The 23,595-nt window shown below is 43.7% G+C and overlaps 1 protein-coding gene across 2 annotated transcripts in view; it reads right to left on the reverse strand.

The window, feature by feature from the left end:
* Window positions 1-1,859: 1,859 nt before the first annotated feature.
* Window positions 1,860-23,595, reverse strand: part of LOC147122624 (limbin-like) — a 217,747-nt gene continuing 196,011 nt past the window's right edge. For both annotated transcript variants that reach the window (XM_086007899.1, XM_086007892.1), the window contains exons 20-22: window positions 18,375-18,562; window positions 16,684-16,785; window positions 1,860-4,909 (exon numbers count right to left, since the gene is read on the reverse strand). In XM_086007899.1, coding sequence (XP_085864025.1) covers window positions 4,630-4,909; window positions 16,684-16,785; window positions 18,375-18,562 — 570 coding nt within the window. In that variant the 3' untranslated portion in view covers window positions 1,860-4,629. The remainder of the gene's footprint in view (window positions 4,910-16,683; window positions 16,786-18,374; window positions 18,563-23,595) is intronic.

The raw sequence follows: 23,595 nt of genomic DNA on the forward strand, positions 1-23,595 counted from the left end.
CTGTGATGTTCCGTGACAGAGGGATGGTAAGGTGGGGAAGTGGTGAGCAATGGGGATCTGGGGTTTCATTCATTGGAACTGGATTCTGATGAGGTGCTCATGGGCAGCCCGTCCTGAACGAGGATCTGCTGCCTGCCTCCTCGTCCTCCTCCTGAGGTGGTCCCGGAACCTGTGGTGACAAGGAGATGCAACAGACCACTATGAAATGGGACACCCATTCCAGCATGTACGGGAGGGCTCCTCCCAAGCGGTCAAGGCAGCAGAACCGTTGATTCAGCACCTCGATGGTTTGCTTGATGAGGTTCCTTATGGCAACATGGCTTTCATTATATGAGTGCTAAATATTGCAGGCACTGGTGCAGGATGAAGGCATCATGACTGCTGTCAGGATACTGGGCATTCACCATCATGATGTGCTGGGTGTGGTTGCACACCAACTGCAAATTAAGTGAGTGGTAGCCTTTGCGGTTGCATTACAATTCAGGATTGATATATGGCGCCTGCAATGCCACGTGAGTGCAGTTAATGGTGCCCTGCACCAGGCGGAAGCCCAATATCATGGCAAAGCCACAGGCACACTCCTCCTACTTCTCTCTGAGAGAAGACAATGAAGTCCCATGTCCTGGAGCACAGAGCTTCTGTGACCTCCCGGATGCAGCAATGGACAACGAACTGGGTGATGTTAGCTTTGTTTCCTGCTCCAGACTGAAGAATCTGGTGGCAAAAAAATTGAGGACCACGGTCACCTTGAGGGCCACTGGCAGCGCCATCATCACCCTGCTCTGAGGCTGCAGGTCTGGTTCCAGGAGGCGGCAGATTTCTGTAAACACATCCTTGGTGAAGCAGAGCCTCCTAATACACTGCTCCTTGCTTAAGTGGAAATAAGAGAAGTGCTCTTGGAAGACCTCCTGTTGAGTCCTCCTCCTGCTCCCTCTGTGCGCATCTTCTCCTCTTCTTCGCTGCCTCTGCTCCATCTTCCTGTCATACTTGAGCATGAGGAGGACCGCAAGTAGAGGCCCCATGACTGGAGTAAGTGGTTTGAGCAGAACCCTTTAAATCAGAAGGCATTCTCCACTAGCAGCACCACTCCATCACCTCACCAACGTTAAATAACTGTAGAAAGCTCGAAACAGTTGCACAAACTTACAGAGCCAGTACAAATCCAAAAGCAAATCAGCTGCAAGTTGTTGCTGATCCCTTTAAATAGCGCTGGTGGTGGGTCCTTCCTGCTGCTGAATGCATGTTCAGCTGGTCGTGATTTGGGGAGGGCATTGAATGAAGCTGCGACGTGGAAAATGGCAGGTCGTGCATCAAATCAGCATTGCACACTGACTGACATCACAATCTGCCTTATTACCATTTCTCCACCAAGCGCAGGCAATGGTCGCGCTGCCGACCTGCCAAAATGGCGGCCGTCGCTGGTCCCACCGGAAGTTGGTGGAAGCGAGGTGGCCGTCATTTTTTCTCGGAATCTGACCTTTTCAGCCTGTGCTCAGGTGCTGAATTTCACGGTCATAGAGTTACATATATAGGTAAATGAACACTCTGAACAGCTAAGATCAAGGTAAGATTTTGGATAATTGGAAGGAAGGAGAAGTGCATTCTCATGGAATAATGATATCTGTTACTACATTCATTGTTTATTATTCCCCAATGCCACTTCAAATGAAGAGTTGTCTACTTTGTGCTCAACTAATAATTGCACGCATTACATAGAATGTCAGTTATTAGAGGAGTGGATTGCTGTAATCCCACAACAGCTTAAGTGTTAAAAAATGTGTCTTTCAATTACCTGACAGCATTCAAAATGTATCTGTGCATGAATGTGTGAATATTAATAAAATGACACTAAAATCTGCTTATCTCTGCACAAGTCAATTTATTAATAACATTTTAATATTGAAGCTGTAATGCAGAGTAGAATGGAAACCATGAGAGTGCTACACATCAATGAAATCATAAAAAAATGATGTGTCAAGGATGCCTGTTTAGAGACTTGCCAATTGAACACAGTACTGAAGAAGCCAGTGTAACCATCGAGATTAGGCTGATCCAAGACCCAGAACATTGCGTTCAAGGTAAGATATTTAACAAATTGCTCTCATTTCCACATCCCAAACCATAATAGGACCAATCATGAGGAATACAGATCATAAAACTCTAGCAGGCAGTAGGGAAGGGAAGACACTGCTTCACAATACAAGAACCTTTCAACTCGTTCGGAATGATTTGATCTGAAAGGAAGTATCCCGCTTGCACGTTACTCCAGTATTCCAGAAAAGGAGCCCAAAATCTGCCGGAACTTGTCTCGACGAAGATGTATAGAATACATTGTTTCTTCTAATTTGAGGTATTGCCTGTAACCTGTGAATCCAGTCACATTTGGTTGATAATCACAGCTGGGTTCACAAAGCTGGTAGACAACACCAGGTGATGTTAAGTAGCAAATCAAAAGGATAACATCTGCCAGGTTTCAATGGTATGTTAACTGGCAGCTCCATAAGGCAATGGGGTGAGTTGCAATGAATTGTGATCAGGGTTATGTCCACAATTTGCTCATGCGTAGCTACCATTAGGGCTTAATATGGGGACAGGTCCAGAAAATAGGCACAGGCCTCCCACCTGACCACTGTCCATTAAGCATGTATTGGGGAATTTGGAGTCCAGTGGAGCAAACACACAAACATCTGTTTAGATGCTTTATTGAATAACCACACTGCAAAAGATCTTCCTGAGTGACAATTGCTTATCATGGCAAGCTAAAAATTCATCTGGGAAAAGTGTTAAAGGGGAGATTTATACTCAAGTGTTATACCCTTGAAAAACATGTACAAAGTTTAAAATTTTCACAAAATTTATATAATCATATTTTACATTTTAGTTATAAATAAACCAAACAAAATATTAAAATGCTTACACAGCGCCTCATTAGTGTATGTGTATTTTCAGCCTTGACCCCCTCAAAAACATCGCATTCAAACACAGTAGTTGTTTTGGAAAAAAAATAAGCAAAGCTGTGCTGCAATTGGTAGAAAATGCTGCAGACCATTCATCTGTGTTTAGCACTGAATTCATATCCCTCAAAAGAGAAGGAAAAAAGTAGGAACAAAAGACAGTTTTTGTTTACTAAATTGTTAATAATGTGCTCACGTAGCAAACCATACCAGCACACTCAGATCAAAAAGTATGAAGTTTACTCTAATTAGGACCTGGTTTTAGTGAGTTTAATAAAGGGGAAAATTTGGAATCATCATCACAGGAGTGAAAGAATGGACTAGCACACCAAACCTTTCTGGCCAAGAGCGTGAGTATAACTGCCATTGGTGGGTATATTGCAATAGAACAGGAGGAGGAGAGAGTGCAAAGATTAAGTAGGTACAGAACTTGCAGCCTGTACTACTCCAAGTTGTCTTCTTCTTCTTAGGCAGTCCCTCGGAACCGAGGATGACTTGCTTCCACACTGATGAGCCCAATGCGGGACCTACTGTCTCTGTCACAGGTGGGACAGACGGTGGTTGAAGGGGCGGGGTGCTAGGGTTGACGTGTGCTCCTTCCGCTGTTTGCGCTTGGCTTCCACTTGCTCCCGGCGAAGAGACTCGAGGTGGTCGGCGCCTTCCCGGATACTTCTCCTCCACTTTGTGCAGTCTTGAGCCAGGGATTCCCAGGTGTCGGTGGGGATGTTGCACTTTTTCAAGGAGGCTTTGAGGGTGCCCTTGAAGCACTTCCTCCGCCCACCTGGGGCTCTCTTGCCATGCCGGAGCTCCGAGTAGAGCGCTTGTTTTGGGAGTCTCGTATCGGGCATATGGGCGATGTGGCCCGTCTATCGGAGCTGATCGAGCATAACAAGTCTTCCACAGCAGCAGAGCAATGTATCGAGGAGGCTCAGGCTCATCATGGAGGGAGGCTGTGATTGAGGTGTGCCAAATAAATCATAAAGATTTGCAGTCAACGCTTTGCCAGGCACTACTGGTGGCAGAGAAGATCACCACAACCATCAACTTTTCATGCACATATTTATCCAGTACTTCATGCCTTATTTTTCTGTTCTTGCTTCAACTGGTTAACTTCTTCTAGATCTCCTGCACGATCCTCCATGTCATTGGCGCTATATGTAACCTTTAATGACAAGCTGCCACACTTGCTGCCTCTTAGCATATTTGTGGGGCCTCTGACTCTGCCAAAATTCTGCTCACATTTCTCCGTTACAGAATTTACTAATGTGTCCAGGGCCCGGTTACTAAACCACAATTTACTGAATCGTTAATGAAGCATTCTACACAAATACTGTCCACACCTCAGCTAGATTAATAAAAGTTTTTGACATTTATGCCACTTAGGTGGCCAGCTAGCTGCTCGAGAAGCATCAAAAGATTAGTACATTGTGATTGGATATTTTTGTTACCGCTTATGAGTTGCATGTTTCAAAAGTGCATGTTCCCCCAATTTTTTATCAGCTCACAAACGATGATCAAAATGGACATTTCTGTTGTTTTTTGTAAAAGTAGAGGAAAATGCAGCTGTAACTCTGTCAAACCACTTACTCTCTTCAAATAGTGCAACAATGGTACAGAGGTTAAAAGGTTCATAGGTTATAGATGGCAGCATAATGCTAACCTTGAATTAATTAATTCAAAGTACATCCAAGTTAGCTACAGCTGATCTTCTAAAATTTAGGAAATTGCGCTTTTTCTTCTTCTTTGGTTGAAGGTCTGAGGAGCAAGGCACCTCCTTTTTGAGACGGAACACAAAGACTTTCTCCCCTGTATCTGGCATGTTTAACACTGCCCCCAGTGCTTCATTAATTGGTTCGGGATGGTCATCAACTTCAACAGGAGGGAATTCAGAAGAACCGTGGCTGTGAGAAAAGGACACCTGCTTCATGAGTTGGAGCCGCTTTTTCTTCAATATGCTGCACAGAAAATTGAAGAAAGACAACTTTAAGACAACTTGCATAAGAATTACAATTGAACGATGTAGTCTTTTATTGAGCTCGGAACTCTCACCTATTAAGACATTCACAATTTATAAAACTGTTGTAATATTGAAAACTATTTAAGAAAGGAGGGAGAGAGAAAACACGGAACTACAGACCAGTTAGCCTGGCATCAGTAGTAGGGAAAATGCTAGAATCTATTACAGGAAACTCTTTTTTATCTGGCACCGACAGGACCGGCGTGGTGCCGGTTTATCAAAAAGTCTGGATTACAGAGAGATATAGTAAAAGGTACGAGAGCCCCGTACCTGGCCACAGATCCAGGCATCCCTGTTGCATGGCAACAGGTGCAGGAACCCCAGTTACACGGCCACAGATCCAGGAACGGCCACTAATATGAAGTAAAACTTCCCTGAACCTACTCCTGAATTTTGCCGGTTAACAGAGATTTCCGGTTATTTAGGTGCCGGTATATCGAGAGTTTCCTGTATTAAGGACGTGGTAACAGGGCACTTAGAAAATAATAATAAGATTGGGCAGAGTCAACAGAGATTTATGGAAGGGAAATCGTGTATGACGAATCTGTTATTTTTGAGGTTGTAACTAGAAGAATAGATAAGGGGGAATCAGTGGATGTGATGTATTTGGATTTTCAGCAGGCATTCGATAAAGGTGCCACACAAGAGGTTATTAAACAAAATTAGGGCTCATGGGATTGGGCTTAATATACTAGCATGGATTGAGGATTGATTAACGGACAGAAAACAGAGAGTAGGAATAAACGGGTCATTTTCGGGTTGGCAGGCTGTAACTAGTGGGGTAACGCAAGGATCAGTGCTTGGGCCTCAGCTATTCACAATCTATTCACAATCTACATCAATGTAATATATCCAAGTTTGCTGATGATACAAAGCTGGGTGGGAATGTAAGTTGTGAGGAGGATGCAAGGATGCTTCAAGGCTAAGTGACTGGGCAAGAACATGGCAAGTTGAATATAATGTGGAGAAATGTGAAGTTATCCACTTTGGCAGGAAAAATAGAAAAGCAGAGTATTTTTTAAATAGTGAGAGATTGGGAAATGTTGGTGTTCAGAGGGACCTGGGTGTCCTTGTACACGAATCACTGAAAGTTAACATGCAGGTACAGCAAGCAATTAGGAAAGCAAATGGTATGTTGGCCTTTATTACAAGAGGATTTGAGTATAAAGAGTAAAGACGTCTTACTGCAATTAAACAGGGCTCTGGTGAGACCACACCTGGAGTATTGTGTATAGTTTTGGTCTCCTTACCTAAGGAAGGATATACTTACCATAGAAGGAGTGCAATGAAGGTTCACCAGGCTGGTTCCTGGGATGGGGGGGGGGATTGTCCTATGAGAGGAGATTAAGTAGACTAGGCCTATATTCTCTATAGAGTTTAGAAGAATGAGAGGTGATCTCATTGAAACATACAAAATTCTTACAGGGCTCGACAGGGTAGATGCAGGAAGGATGTTTCCCCTGGCTGGGGAGTCTAGACCCGGGGGGTCACAGTCTCAGAATAAGGGGTCGGCCATTTAGGACTGAAATGAGGAGAAATTTCTTCATTCAGCGGGTGGTGAATCTTTGGAATTCTCTACCTCAGAGGCTGTGGAGTCTCCAGCATTGAGTATATTCAAGACAGAGATCGATAGATTTTTGAATATTAAGAGAATCAAGGGATATGGGGATAGTGTAGGAAAGTGGAGATGAGGTAGAAGATCAGCCATGATCTTATTGAATGGCAGAGCAGGCTCGAAGGGCCAAATGGCCTACTCCTGCTCCTATTTCTTATGTTCTTATATGTTAATAGTTGGCCAACACTTCAATCTATTCAGCAATTTGTATACTCGGATCATTCCACCAGATCATTATGCGGAATATCCAGCAGAGCTCAGGTATTCACTCCATCTTATGATCCTCAGCTGTGCAAATCACTAGACAACACTGGCAGTAGAAGTAATGGAAAAGGCTATGGATCAATCTTAATTTGAGGACAACAGTGAGGGTCCAGAGAGACTACCCACTCACTTTAATGGGTAAAGAATTATAGCATGTGAGGTCTTCTACAGAACCCATCTGTGCTCATAGGGAAGGATGGTAGCAATAGGTGAGGGGTTATACAGATTGTGTACTTTCTTTCCTGTTGGGAGACCAACAGTGTGTAGAAGAGGAGTTGTTATGGGCTACTCATCCGCTCTCCTGGCTAGAAAATTATCACTTGTTGAGAAGTTACAATATAAAACCACACTTTCAAGCTATAACAATACATACTGCCTTTAACACAGAAAAACATCCCATAGCAAAGAGCAGAGAGAGGCAAATGGAAAACCTGGCAAGTTGGTTGGGGGAGTTGTGCAACAGTATGTTGGAAAGCAAACTGGAAGAGATGACGAGCCAGAATTGGAATGCTGACAATGCCCCTCTATCTCCCCTTACTTACAACAGATGAAAAGCACTCAAAATATTGGATTTCTGCACCAGAGAAGTTTAGCGACTTTGTATTGTACCTGTAAAGTTTACTTGAACCAATGAAGATGAAACCCACGACCAACGCATCATGAGTGTTAAAGTAATGTTACATCTTATTTCACTACAGCCTTGACTCAGTGGTAGCACACTCGCCTCTGAGTAAGAAGGTCGTGGGTTCAAGCCCCACTCTAGAAACCTGAGCACACAATCTAGGCCGACACTTCAGCACAGTACTGATGGAGTGCTGCACTGTCAGATGTGTCATCTTTTGGATGAGAGGTTAAACCAAAGTCCCAACTGCCCTCTCAGGCGGATGTAAAAGATCCCACGGCATTATTCGAGGAAGAGCAGGGGAGTTCTCCGCAGTGTCCTGGCCAATATTTATCCCTCAACCAACATCACAAACAGATTATCTGGTCAAATATCTCATTGCTGTTTATGGGACCTTGCTGTATGCAAATTAGCTGCCGCGTTTCCTACATTACAACAGTGACTACACTTCAAAAGTACTTCCATTGGTTGTAAAGCACTTGTGGACAAGCTGTGGTTGTAAAAGGCACTATATAAATGCAAGTACCTTCTTTTCCTTTTTTTTAATTCACCCATCGATTATAATATATTTAATAGCTAGGCACTTCATTTCTTCAATACCCAACAGGATCTTTAGCTTGAATCATTAAAATGGTTATGATCGTATGACAACTTGAAATATACACTTGGACTGACACTTCCATAGGTTAGGCAAAAATCAATCAAGTTTATTAACAATTGATGAGAGCAGGGTACAAATAATCTCTAGACAAATTAATACAATGTTCTTTGAGCATTCAGCACTGGCCAGCAAAAACAAGTTATTTTACAAGGTGTGATAAATTGTCCAACAATTATATTTTAGGTGCTTGATATTGCTTGATATAAATAATACGATTTTTTGAAAATGTTTTTGAGAAACTAGAAGACTGGTGACTATTGCATTTAACTCTAAGTAGGCCTGCTTGTGATTCCAAACATGCAACTAATCCACCTGATGCTTCTAAGACAAGGATGAGATTATTATTAGGGTTGTGGACCCCAACAAGTTCGAAGCAAGTTAAACTGGTTCAATTCATGTTAGCTTTGTAATTCAGCGGATACTCAAACTTGCTCCCTGTTGGGACAGTTTGGGTTTGGGTTGGCCTGTCTCTTTAAGGAAAAGTATGACAATGATGGCAGGTTTACTGATTACCATCTACAGTTGTAGTCACAGCAATATGTGTAAATTAAAAGAATTAAAGATCAATACTTGTCCTAGTTATCGGGAGTTGCATGTCGTGTGCAGTTTGATGCTTTTTTTTTTTTTTTTTTTAAGTTCAGTCCTTTGCAGTTAGCAGAAAGAGCATTTAGCTTTATGGTGGGGAAGTATCTCCTGATCCATGGTATACAAGTCACAACCTAAGCTTCTTAGTATATATAAAATTCATCTGTAACTTTATAGAGATGTTTCATCTTTCCAAAAAACATTGTTATTATGGCTTTGGAGAGCAAATATTGAATGCAAATATTGGCCTTTATTACAATGTTAACCCCTCGCTTCTGTGAGGAGGATCTACCCCTAACTTGGGGTATCAGGGTTCGCTGCTTTAGGAGACTCAACACGCCGGTCAATCTATCACTTTCTCAGTAATACACAAAATCAGAAACTGTAAAATAAGTAAAGTTTTATTAAGGTACCTGGACTTCACTCTGAGAAACCCTTTGTGATCTACACACAAGTATGCCTCCCAAAGAGTGAGCCCCGAGACTCACGGGGCTACAATATTTATACATTTTCATAAATTGCAAGTCATGCAAAACAGAAAACTAGGCGATCACGCGCTCCACGAGTCACTTGTTTTTTTTTTTAAACAGAGTTTTGCTTAAGTTTCACATTTAACTTTCAACAAATAATGACCATGAGACTGTCCCTACCAGTTATCTTATGTGTGGTTAGGGAGTAGAACATTTTGCTCCTGTTCTTTCTTATCTATTTGTACTGCATTCCCACAGTCCTGCATCAGTTTTTTTACATTTAAACTCTTCACCCATGTCAAGCAGTCCATCATGCTTTGCAAGGCATTGGTAAGGCAGTATGGGATTAATCTAGCTTAACAACAAGAGGATTTGAGTATAAGAGTAAAGACGTCTTACTGCAATTATATGGTGAGACCGCACCTGGAGTATTGTGTACAGTTTTGGTCTCCTTACCTAAGGAAGGATAGACTTGCCATAGAGGGAGTGCAATGAAGGTTCACCAGACTGGTTCATGGGATGGGGGGATTGTCCTATGAGGAGAATTGAGTAGACTAGGCCTATATTCTCTAGAGTTTAGAAGAATGAGAGGTAATCTCATTGAAACATACAAAATTCTTACAGAACCTGACAGGATAGAAACATAGAAGATAGGAGCAGGGGTAGGGCATTCGGCCCCTCGAGCCTGCTCTGCCAATCAATGAGATCATGGCTGATCATCCAAATTCAGTACCCTGTCCCTGCTTTCTCACCATATCCCTTGATCCTTAAGAAATATATCCAACTCCTTCTTGAATATATTTAATGAATTAGCCTCTACTGCCTTCTGTGGTAGAGAATTCCACAGGTTCACCACTCTCTGGGTGAAGAAATTCCTCCTCATCTCTGTCCTAAATGGCTTACCCCTTATCCTTAGACTGTGACCCCTGGTTCTGGACTCCCCGACCATTGGGAACATCCTTCCTGCATCTAGTCTGTCCAGTCCTGTCAGAATTTTATAAGTTTCAATGAGATCCCCTCTCATTCTTCTAAACTCCAACGAGTATAAGCACAATCGACCCAATCTCTCCTCATACGTCATTCCTGCCATCCCAGGTATCAGCCTGGTGAATCTTCGCTGCACTCCCTCCATGGCAAGAACATCCTTCCTCAGATAAGGCGACCAAAACTGCACACAATACTCAAGGTGTGGTCTCACCAAGGCCCTGTACAACTGCAGCAAGACATCCTTGTTCCTGTACTCGAACCCTCTCGCTACGAAGGCCAACATACCATTTGCCTTCTTAACCGCCTGCTGCACCTGCATGCTTACCTTCAGCGACTGGTGCACAAGGGCACCCAGGTCTCGTTGCACTTCCCCTTCTCCCAATCTATTGCCATTCAGATAATAATCTGCCTTCCTGTTTTTGCCACCAAAGTGGATAACCTCGCATTTATCCACGTTATATTGCATCTGCCATGCTTCTGCCCAATCACCCAACCTGTCCAAATCATACTGGAGTTTCTCGGCATCCTCCTCACAGCACACACGCCCACCCAGCTTTGTGTCGTCTGCAAACTTGGAGATATTACATTTAGTTCCCTCGTCTAGATCATTAATATATATTGTGAATAGCTGGGGTCCAAGGACCGATCCCTGCGGTACCCCACTAGTCACTGCCTGCCACTCGGAAAAAGACCCGTTTATTCCAACTCTTTGCTTCCTGTCTGCCAACCAGTTCTCTATCCAAGTTAATACCTTGCCCCCAATCCCATGTGCCTTAACTTTACACACTTATCGAAAGCCTTTTGAAAGTCCAAATACACCACATCCACTGGTTCTCCCGTATCTATTTTACCAGTTACATCCTCAAAAAATTCCAGTAGATTAGTCAAGCACGATTTACCTTTTGTAAATCCATGTTGACTTTGTCCGATCCTGCCACTGTTTTCCAAGTGCTCTGCTATTACATCTTTTATAATGGACTCTAGCATTTTCCCCACTACCGATGTCAGGCTTACCGGTCTGTAATTCCCCGTTTTCTCTCTACCACCTTTTTTGAATAGTGGGGTAACATTAGCTACCCTCCAATCCATGGGTTCTGTTCCAGATTCTATCGAATGTTGGAAGATAATCAGCAATGCATCTACTATTTCTAGGGCCACTTCCTTAAGTACCCTAGGATGCAGATTATCAGGCCCTGGGGATTTATCGGCCTTCAAACCCGTCAATTTTCCTAACACCATTTCCCTACAAATACTGATTTCTTACAGTTCCTCCCTTTCATCAGACCCTATGTTCCCCGACATCTCTGGGAGGTTATTTGTGTCCTCCTTTGTGAAGACAGAACCAAAATATGTATTTAATTGGTCTGCCATTTCTTTGTTCCCCATTATAAATTCCCCTGATTCTGACTGCAAGGGACCTACGCTTGACTTCACCAATCTTTTTCTCTTCACATATCTATAAAAGCTTTTACAGTCAGTTTTTATGTTCCCAGCAAGCTTACTCTCATACTCTATTTTCCCCTTCTTAATTAATCCCTTTGTTCTCCTTTGTTGAATCCTAAACTGCTCCCAATCCTCAGGTTTACTGCTTTTTCTGGCCAATTTATATGTCCTCTCCTTGGGTAGATGCAGGGAGGATGTTCCTCCTGGCTGGGGAGTCTAGAACCAGAGGTCACAGTCTCAGATTTAGGACTGAGGTGAGGAGAAATTTCTTCACTCAGTTCGTGGTGAATCTTTGGAATTCTCTACCCTAGAGGCTGCAGAGGCTCAGTCGTTGACTATATTCAAGACAGAGATCGATAGATTTTTGAATATTAAGGGAATCAAGGGATATGGGGATAGTGCAGGAAAGTGGAGATGAGGTAGAAGATCAGCCATGATCTTACATAATGGCGGAACAGGCTCGAAGGGCCAAATGGCCTACTCCTGTTCCTATTTCTTATGTTCTTATGTTTAAACACTGAACTAGCCCAAACTGTCATTATCAGTATTCCTCTCTTCACCATAGCTGTGCTTACTAAGTTAGTACTTTACATCACTTTCTGCATGACTTGTTAGAATCTTTACATTTTATTTTACTTCATATATAATGGCGTGTAAGCTGTTCTTACAAGTTTCTACATAATTTCTTGTCTACAACAGAACATAATGCAATGGGCCTAATGGCTGAAATGGTTAAAGCAGTGCATCATACAGACCAGGAAGATTGTATGTTTGAAAACCGGTCGGTACAGAGTTAGTTAATCTAAACTTGTCAGCAATTGGGCCAGCAAAATTGGAGTCAGTACCCTTGGGTTAGGAAGAGGAAAATTAGGCTGGTTTCTGTTCTTGGGTGGTATCAAGTGACCCCTGTGGACGTGTACTCATGTAGATGCTGGGTGAGGACAGCATTGGATTCAGCTGTGATGTCTCTGCAGCCAACTAACTCGTTGATGCCCACTATCTAGGCTCATCCATGGAGAATGACCACTTGAGCAAGGTACAGAGGAGTGAGGAAGGAGAGCAAACTCTCAATGTGAGCTACAATACAAACAGGGGTCAATAACATGAGAGGCTACACCCAAAAACGTCAAAGCTGTTGCCACTTGATAACATGCCCACCCCTGCGGCACTCCAGAGTGCCGTGCGGATAGTGCCAGAAGATTAATAAAATATTTAAAAGAGCAGATTTCGCTTTATCGGGTGAGATCAGGTTAGTAGGGCACAAACTCATACAATAACTGAGAAAAGAACTTTTATTCATATAGCTTCTTTCACGACCTCAGGACAACCCAAAGCGTTTTACAGCCAATGAAATACTTTTGAACTGTAGTCATAAAAATGCAGCAGCCAACTTGTGCACAGCAAGATCCCACAAACAGCAACATGGTAATGACCAGATAAACTGATTTTAGATGTTGGTTGAGGGATAAATATTGGCCAGGACACTGGGGAGAACTCCCCAGCTCTTGTTTGATTAGTGCCGTGGGATCTTTTACGTCCACCCAAAAGGATAGATGGGGCCTCGGTTTAACGTCTCATCTGAAGGACAGCACCTCCAACAGTGCAGCACTCCCTCAGCACTGCATTGGAGTGTCAGCCTATAATTTGTGCTCAAGTCTCTGTAGTTGGTCTTGAACCCACAACCTGCTGAGGAATAGCACATGTCTCACCCTGTCAGAGACCGCCTTGTTCTCACCTTCTATCTCGGCCGTCTCCGCATTCGTCAGGCTATTTTCCACCTACAACACCGTCTCACCAGCAAGCACTCCTGCTCCCCCCAACCCACAAATGGACCAGTCCCTGCATGATACCCTTGTTCATTCTTTCACCACCAGTTGCTGTCCTTCCCCTAGCACCTTCTCATGTAACTATAGGAGATGCAACACCTGTCCATTTACCTCCTCCCATGCCACTGTCTGGGACCCAAAACGCTTCCACGTGAGAGTAATTTATGTCTATTTCCTCCAACCTACTAAACTGTTTTCGCTGCTCATGGTGTGGTCTCCTCCAGACTGGAGCGACCGAACACAGGTTAGGTGACCACTTCACTGAACTTCTCCGTTCTGTCCACTCATGTGACCCTGACCTTTCTGTGGCCCATTACTTTAACTGGATTATCCCATTCACACTCTGATCTCTCCAGCTTTGGTCTCCTAGACTGTTGGCACTCTGCAGCCCTCTGGTCTGAACAATTACTTTACTAACTTCAGGCCTGAGCCATATCCTCCAATTCCATAACAGCAGTGAGTGTTTGTGATGTGGGATGGTCCTGTAAGCGCCAGGGAGGACAGGAGTCAGGTTGATGGATGGTTTGGGGATCCTTTGTTACAGCACACATGCCAGTGAGGGGGTGAGCCCCTCTGTTCTTTTTTTCTTCTTGCAACTGGCAGATCCACCAATTGTTCACTTGTCTTTTCTGTTTTAATTGACATTTTGCCTCGAATTTTATTTTTCCTATTTTACTTACGCTTTCCACAGAGCCAGAGGTTTATAGCAAAGAAGGAGACCATTCAGCCCATCGTGTCTGTGTTAGCTCTTTGCTCGAGCAATTCAAAAACTAATCCCACTGCCTCACACTCCTCCCAGAGCCTTGCATTGGTCACTGCCTCAGCCACTCCTGGTGGCAAAGCATTCCCTCTAAATAAAAGAATTTCTCCCAGCCTCTCTCCTCACTCTCTAAGTGACAGGTTTTACATTGATGACCACTCATCATTGACTCCCAACCAGAGGAAATAGTCTGTTCCTGTTCACTCTATCAAAACTCCACATAATTAAAAAAAAATCTATTAAATCTCCTCCTAGCCTTTTCTGCTCCAGTGGAAATAGTCTTAGGGCAGGATTTTCATTGTGCCGTGGAGTCAGAATTGGAGGTGTGGGGGGGGGGGGGGGGGGGTTAAAATCCCGAAATCAGGGGTCCCAACCCCATCCCGCACCCAAACCCGCCTCCATGCCAGTTTCAAAGGAGGCGGGTACCCGCCCCGCACTGGGACCCGCCTACCCGAGGCGGGAAGGGATTAGTGCCAATTAACTACCTGTTAACAGGTAGTTAACGGGCAGTTTTTAGCCTAATCCCTATTTTGAAAGTTGAAGTGTGGGATTCCCGACGGTTCCAAACCACGCCAAGTTAGAGTCGTCGGGCCGTCGGGTTGAAGGACTTGGAGGGGTCGAGATGTCGGTGTTCAGATGAGTGATGTGTGCATGAGTGCAAAGGTAAGTGTGTTTGGTGTGTCTAAAGTGATTAAAGAAGTTTTACATACCTTTTCTTACCTTTACAGCCTTCCTTCCTTTAGGTCCCTCATCTCACCGGCACAGAAAGCACAATGGCTGCGAACTGTCAAAAGTGACAGCCTGCAGCTTTCTGTGCAGGTGAGATTTCTAACTGAGTCTGTGGAGAAGGACTCAGGTTAGAAGTAAGACTGTCAGTGTTTGACAGCTTCAAACAGCTGTGAAACACTGATATTTCATCTGTCAAAACCTCTTGACAGATGAAATTTCAGTCTGTGACGTCACCTGTTACCGGGTGGCCCTTAATTGGCCTGCTGAGCCTGCTGGGCGGGCTCAACAAGGTCAATCAAGTTAAAATCGCGTGGATTGGCCGCACCTCGATGGAGGCGGAATTACAACCCCGAAAGTTGTAGTCCCGCCTCCTACCCGACTCCGGAGTTAAATTCCTGCCCTTAGTGTCTCAAGTCTCTCCTCATAACTGTAGTTTCCCATCCCAAGCATCATCCTGATGAATCGACACTGTACATTCTTTATGGATTTAATGTCCTTTCTATAAGGGAGTGCCCAAAACTGCATACAGTATTCTGTGGCCTAATCAATGTTTTGTATAAATTCATTATTACTTCTTTACACATATTCAGTGCTCCCATTTATAAAAGCCAAACCTCTGATAGCATTTTTATGGATTGTACCTGCACTTGTAATTTCAGGGAATATAATAGTGTTTGGACCCCTAGGTCTGTCTGTTCATCTGCACCCTTCAGTGTCTTTCCATTAAGTATATACTCCTATTGTGATGAGTAGTGAGAATGTGGAAATGGAATGGTTGACACGAATAGCATAGATGTATTTAAGGCAAAGCTAAATAAGTACATGAGGGAGAAAGGAACAGAAGGATATATTGATAGGGGGAGATGAAGTAAACAGAGTTGGAGGAGGTTTGTATGGAGAATAAACACCAACATGGGTCGAATGGCCTGTATCTGTGCTATAAATGCCATGCAATTCTATGTAATTCACTTCTTTTCCTCCAAAAACGTATTGCCTGAAAACTTTTCCACATTGAATTGCATTTGCCACCTGTCTACCCATTCCACTAACCCGTTTATGCCTTCCTGAAGTGTTTTACAGTCTTCTTCACTGTTTGCCAAACCTCCTACTTTAGTGTCATCAGCAAATTTTCAGATTCAGTTTAATAAACCTCTCCTGTGTCTTTTGCACATTCTTTTGTCTATTGTTATATCTCTTCATTATCTCACTGATGATCTTTTACATCTTCCAATGGTTTTCAATTAAGCAATTTGCAAGTTAATTAACCCGGCTCCTCTCTGTGGCATCTGTTAGATTTCTCCTTTCTCCCCATTTTTCTCTTCAGTTTTTCTAACCTTATTAAAATATCTGTTTTGTCTTTCTCTCCAGCCCCGATGAAAGGTACACACCAGAAACACCACTCCAGCTGGAGTCACGTATTAATGATTACGAGCAGGAAACCTTTCTGGTTTTCTTTCCCTCCTTAACCCAGGGATGTTGGAACCAATGGTAGCTTGTCTACCACCACTCACAGTGAGGTCAGCTAACTCAACACAGATTGTGAACCAAACCTTGTACCGTCTAATGTGCAGAACTTAAAACTACACTGAGTGAATCCTTTACTAACTGGTCTATCAGCATAGCTATTGGAATCATTTTTTTAAGAAGCAATTCAATAGCAATTATATTTAGCTTTTTACTACATCAATCTAGTTTTTAAACCTCTGAATGGAAGTTAGAGAAATGATCCTGCACCATTAACAATCATTACCTTCCTTTCTTCCTGCAGGGAGTATGTACGTTCTCCAGGTATTCGCCAATGAGCTTGTTCCTCAGTTTTAGGTCTAGTGGCTTCTTTGACCCCCAAAGTCTCCTACCAAAAGCAGATGGAAGCAGTAACATATTATGTAGATGAAACTGGGAGATCCAAGTACTAGTCCTAAGAGACCAGTCATCATTATCATGCATTACTATTGACTGTAAACTGCAAATTCTAGAACTTGAGAACCTAGTAAGTTAGATTCAGATAAATGAGGGTTTTGGAAACTCTACAGTTCAAAATATTTAGAAGCAGCTTGGCAAATTGTACTTAAACTGCTGAAGTGATATTAAAATGAAACAATAGGAGGCATAACCAGAGAAATTAAAGATATTCACAAGTGCTTGGGATGTGGACCCTTCCTCGGAACACAGGGCTGGCGGCGCAGTCTGCACTTTTGGTATCAACCTGCCTTTGTATCTCCCAGGCTCCTCGGCTGCCTTCTCCCACCTCCTCAGCTATTTGGATGTTATCTGTGTCTCATAAATATGTCTTTAATTCCTCCCATTGTGCCTCCTATTGTTTTACGTTGATAGCACTTTAGCCATTTAAGCATCTGTTTCCCATTTAAGCAGTTTACAGGTCGTTTTACTTCCTCTCTTGCGTGCATGTTTGTGCACGTGTGTTATTTCTTCCCCTCTCCCTTTGGTCTGTTTCTTTTCAAACATTGTTGATCTGTGAGTTCTTCCAGTTCTGGTGAGCAAGTCAAACGGACAGCTCTCATGCTTTCTCCAATAGTCCATTATAGAGTGTCCATCTGATTTCCTGGGGGCAACTTTCATACCCAACAATCGTGTACGGTGGAGAAAAAAGGGGGGAAGAACATAGGAATGTAGAGACCTGGAAAAAACCCAATTAAAAACAAATTCCTCTGTAGCCAAATAAATTAACAAAATCCTAATCCGTCTCATGGAGCCTGGATTATGAATAAATTTAGTCATTTAAGGAATATTTCAGCCAACCATAAAATATTGGGATTGTACAGTGAAACTTCACTTCAAGTGAATCTTCATATTTACCAGATTCAAAACAACAAAACATAAATCCTATTTATAAATAAATAACTAAACCGTAAACAGCAGTTGCTTGGAGATTGGTGTCAGAATTCACTGTAACAGATTGAAATCCTGCATAGCAACCCTCTGACCCGCAGTCTGATGAATATCCTACTTCTCACTTGGCTGCATTCAAGAACTCACTGGTGTTAGGTTGACAGCTCAAGCTGGCTTGATCAAAGATGACAAGTTGTCTTGTTCAAACACAGCAGCATCTGAATTTCCTATTAATGAGTCCCTGGGATAACACGATCATGGTCAAGATGAAGGACAACTCATAATACCCGTAATACTGATCTCAAAACCAGCCACTGAGCAGGTAAGGTTTGACATCGTACACCTTAGTTAGTTACAAAAAAGGAAAAGAAAATGCTTAATATATCACTAGAGCTCAAATTCCAATATTCTGTCAAAGTCACCGGATGTTTACTGCCCTGCCTTTCCACGTGCCTCCTCTGCCCAAGACACTGCTGTCATTGCACTTTGCTGCATAAAAAAAAAACTTGTTCCAGAAAATTCATGTAACTACAAAAAAGTTGGCTTCAATCCCCAGTAACCACTAGTCCTTTCCCCATCAATAACTCTTACCTCTTTCTCTGCTCATCCGTTTTATCCTCGTTTATCTTACTGCTAGTAATTCTCTCAGGATAGATGCCATTTACGACCAGAACTAATTCTTTCTCGGTGGCGTTGGGAAGGAGCAGATTTAGCAGCGTCTGAAACATAGTCATTGGTACCTTCAATCGCTGCATGAGATAAGCTGCCAGCTTCAGCTCCTATAATAAAGGGAAAAAGCCTATATGAAAAATGCTGCTCTGTATAGTACAGACAGAAATGCATCGAGTGTAAATTCAGTATAAAGGCACGCACAAAAATTAGAAACCTAAATATGCAAGAGCGAGCCTAATTAATGGCAAACGCCATTAGCTGCCCTGCTACAGCAAAACCTGGCCCAATGTACATATTTATAAAGCCAGTGGACAAAACACGGCCTTGTGGTATTGTAAGTATATACAGACCCTTAATTCTTAATTATGGTATATATTAAAATGCTTTGCCAGGCCAAATAGTTTTTCGAAGTGAAATAAAGTTGGTGGGCTGGATTTTGTCAATGGGGACGTGATGGAGTTGGGACTCCCACTTTTTGGGTTGTAGTCCCGCCTCCATCGATTTGTGGCCAACCCACGCGATTTTCCCTTGATTGACCTTGTTGAGCCCGCCCAGTGGGCTCAGCAGGCCAATTATAGACACCCAGTTATAGGTGATGTCAGGGATTGACATTTCATCTGTCAAGAGCTTTTGACAGATGAAATATCAGCGTTTGACAGCTTTGTGAAGCTGTCAAACACTGACAATCTGTCTTCTAACTTGTGTCCTTCTCCACAGACTCAGTTAGAAATCTCTCCAGACCAGAAAGCAGAATGCTGCAACTTTTCACAGCTTGCGGCCATTCTGCTTTCTGTGCCGGTGAGATGAGGGACTCCCGAGACCTGAAGGAAGGAAGCCTGCATTAGTAAGTAAAGGTAAGTAAAACTTATTTAAACACTTTATACACAGCAAACACACTTACCTCTGCACATGCACCCATCACTCACTTGAACACCGGATATCCCAAACCCTCCAAGCCCTTCAGCCCGACGGTCCGCCTCGCTAACTTGACGTGGTTTGGAGCCGTCGGGCAGCCCACATTTCAGGGCTAAAAATAGGGATTAGACCAAAAACTGCCTGTTAACTACCTGTTAACAAGCAGTTAATTGGCACTAATCCCCTTCCCGCCTCGGCGAGGTGGGTCCCAGCACAGGTCGGGTATCCGCCTCCTTTGAAACTGGCATGGAGGCGGGTTGGAGGCAGGATAGGTTAGTGCCCCCCCGATTTCGAGATTTTAACGCCCCACATGCCTCCAAGGCCCAATGAAAATCCTGCCCATTGTGTCTACAACGAACAGGCCACAGGGTTGCGGAACGACTTTTGGTGGCTAAAGGGAGGAGTCAAACCGTGGGAGTTCTAAAATACAGGACGCAATGTAACACGTGAAATGTGACCGAGTGGTTTACTACCACTTCTGTAAACTTTTATGAGTAAAGGAACAATTTGGGCTTCGATAAAGGCAGCTAACGGGTAACCACACAGGATGTGTGGGTGTGAAAGTTTGACAGCTCAAGCAACTCAGGTCGAACGTTAAAGGAACACCTCGCAATCTCTGAATGATTGATTTACTGAGAAAGGCAGGGAAAACTGTGTGAAAGACAGTGACTAAAAATATCGGCACTGCAGTTGAAAGGCGAAGAGCTGCTGCAGTTGGAATGAGGGGCCTGACCGATCATTTCATCTCAAAGAACTGCATTCGGAAGGAGGTGGCCTGGCCAGTCATCTCGCCTATGAGGACATACAATCAACGCTGGACTGATCATCTGTGGGTGGTTGTATGTATGATTTCTTGTAATATTATTGGTGTACTGCTCGAATACTGGTTGGGGTTTTGAATCTGTCTTAGGAACAATAAAAGGTTAAAGGCAAAACCCGTGTGTCTAGTGTAATAAGTCTCAAGTCCGAACTCTATAACCTGTTGGACAGGGCGCGGGGTAATTCCGCACGTCCTACAGTATGTTGCAGTCAAACATTGGTCTGCCATTCTCTCTTTAAGGTAATCAGTTGAGAGACAAGTGCTTGACATTGGCAGGTTTTCCATTTACTCAAACAGTTGCTTGATTCTTTGTGACACTGTTTGTCATAGAAATAAATTACTTAGTTTCTACTTGTAAATAAATAAATCTGTTTAAAAAGCAAGCCAAGTCTCAGTCTGGTCATTGAAAGGCCTCATTTGCATTTTTAACTTGACAAGTTGCTGCCAGGGGAAATTGGGCACAATCCTACCCTGCTAGGAACTGGCTGGCCACCTCTACAGAGCACCTGTGTTACAGTCAAAGTTGAGGAAATAAGAAAAATGCAGCCAAAACTAACTTTGTGCTTGGACTGGGGACAAAATACAACTGGCCCATAGCCATGTTCTGATTTATTTTTGAGAACTCCATAATGGTACAAGGACTTTGGAGGAGATGATCGATTTTATCAGTTACATAAACAAAAATGAAGTAATCCACACACTAGCAAGGCAGCCTAGTTCTAGTTTACAGCCCTGAATTCAGCCAGGTCCTAATTAGATCCAGTGGGTCAATCCGGCAAAAGCACGATGGGCCGAATAGCCTCCTTCTGTGCTGTATCACTATGGGCTGGATTTTTCCAGGTCCCTTTTGCACGGTGCTAACGGGAGCCAACAGGAAACTCGGAAGGTCGGGTAACTCCACAGCGGTTCCCCGCCTGGAATTCAGTCTGATTGACAGGCTGGCTTCCTGTCGTGCAGGGATCGCAAAGGAGGCTACAGAACCAGGTAGGTGCTGGACCCAGGATGGGGGGGGGTGGTTCCAAGCCCAGGGAGGGGGTGTCCGATCCCCGACCCTGGGGCTGAGTCGCGATCCCCAGGAGGGGTCCGATCCCCGACCCTGGGGCTGAGTCGCGATCCCCGGGAGGGGTCCGATCCTCGACCCCAGGGCCGAGTCAGGATCCTGAGTGGGGGCGGTGGGTGTCCGATCCCTGACCCCGGGGAGGGCCAGGCTGATGGTGGGAGAGCTTGGGGGCCTGGGAGGAAGCACTCCTGCTCCTCCTGGGCCCACAAGGATTGCTTCCCAAGGCTGTGGCTGCCTCATTGCAGCCACCGGGAATCCCGAGCCCCAGGATCCCCAGCCGCCTGTAGTAAAACCGGCAAAGCATGTTAAAGGAGAGGCTTTAGGCCTCATTATAATATTTAAATTACCAACCTGCCTCCTGGCAGTGGGTTGGCAGCCCGCCCCACCGTCCATTTTGCCTATCCCTTCCAAAAGTTATGTATCCTGGAATATTTAGTTCCCAACCTTGGCCACTTTTCCGTTATGGCTATTAGATCAAACCTGTTAATTTCTATCTGCACTATTAATTCATCTATTTTGCTGCGAATGCTTCGCACATCAGGAAGGAGGGGCAGCAGCTGTAGATTAAAAGCGGCCGAAAAAGATGACATTTTAAATGGTTGCACCGCTATTTACATTTTAATAGTGTACACAGCCCTTCAGTTAACTGAGCACCAAGCTGTATTACCCACAATTCTAGCTCTTGATACTACAGGAGCATTCATTACAATGATGAGTGCCTGAAGAAAAGCAAATCAAACTATAAAAAGTTTCAAATAAAAAACAGAATTGCATTTCACTCAGGGGAATTAGGCACAATCATTTGCCTCAATCCTCACGGCTTCTTGCTAAACTCTGCGAGATGCAGTTGTAGCAATCAGGCATTTGGCAACATCAGGTGATCAATCACTGCAGTACAATAAAGACAATATTTTTTTATTTAAAGAGAACTTTTCTAAAACTCCAGTAAAACATTTATTGATCTTTTCAGAAGCTCATTATTTTAATGTCTCTGAGGAGATGATGTAGTATAGTATCCTTTCACCTCTGGGATTTAGCTTTGAATTATACCATCCCTTCAGCAATTCCTGTATTTTATAGCATTTTTGTCCTCAAATGTGGGAAATAATTTTTCTTTAAAACTTAAATTCTGTGGCATTCAAGCTCAATCTACTTCTACATTCCTCTTCTACCTAATCTGTCTTCGCTGTTCATCTTGTACCCACTCTTCACTGAGAGTAGATCAGGCTCACAAACAGGACAGCCCCATCTCCCAGAGTGTTCTCTGATTCTCAATGCAAGAACAAAGCAGTTAAACATTTACAGAGACAAACTGCAGGACAGGTAGTAGAAAGACAAATAAGATAGGAGGTATTTCTAGGAAGATCATTGAAATAGGATAGGGATTATGAAGCCCAAGAAGCAGGGAGGGAAGGATGAGGGGCATTAGACACCAACAACAACAACTTGCACTTATATAGCACCTTTAATGTAAAAAGGGACATCAGGTTTTAGCAGGCCAAAAAGTGGATAAATCCCCAGGCCCAGACGAGATGTATCCCAGGCTGCTGTGGGAGGCAAAGGAGGAGATTGCAGGGGCTCTGACACAAATTTTCAGAACCTCTCTGGCCACAGGGGATGTACCAGAGGACTGGAGAACAGCTAACGTAGTACCATTATTCAAGAAGGGTAGCAGGGATAAACCAGGGAATTACAGGCCAGTGAGCCTAACATCTGTGGTAGGGAAATTATTGGAAAAAATTCTGAGGGACAAAATTAGTCTCCACTTGGAGAGGCAAGGATTAATCGGGGATAGTCAGCATGGCTTTGTCAAGGGTAAATCATGTCTGACAAATCTGATTGAATTTTTCGAGGGGGTGACTAGGGGGGTGGATGAGGGAAATGCTGTGGATGTGGTTTACATGGACTTCAGTAAAGCTTTTGACAAAGTCCCGCATAGGAGACTGGTCAAGAAGGTAAGAGCCCATGGGATCCAGGGTGCCTTGGCGCGTTGGATCCTAAACTGGCTGAGTGGCAGGAGGCAGAGGGTGATGGTCGAAGGTTGCTTTTGTGACTGGAAGCCTGTGTCCAGTGGGGTACCTCAGGGATCGGTGCTGGGTCCCTTGTTGTTTGTGATCTACATAAATGATTTGGATGAGAATGTAAAAGGTATGATCAGTAAGTTCGCAGATGACACGAAAATTGGTGGGGTGGTAAATTGTGAGGAGGAAAGCCTCAGGCTACAGGACGATATAAACGGGTTGGTCAGATGGGCGGAAAAGTGGCAAATGGAATTTAACCCTGAAAAGTGCGAGGTGATGCATTTTGGACGGACAAATAAGGCAAGGGAATACACAATGAGTGGT

The sequence above is a fragment of the Somniosus microcephalus genome, chromosome 2, assembly GCF_052327205.1.
Source record: "Somniosus microcephalus isolate GS21.2 chromosome 2, FLI_Smic_1.0, whole genome shotgun sequence".
NCBI lineage: Eukaryota > Metazoa > Chordata > Chondrichthyes > Squaliformes > Somniosidae > Somniosus > Somniosus microcephalus.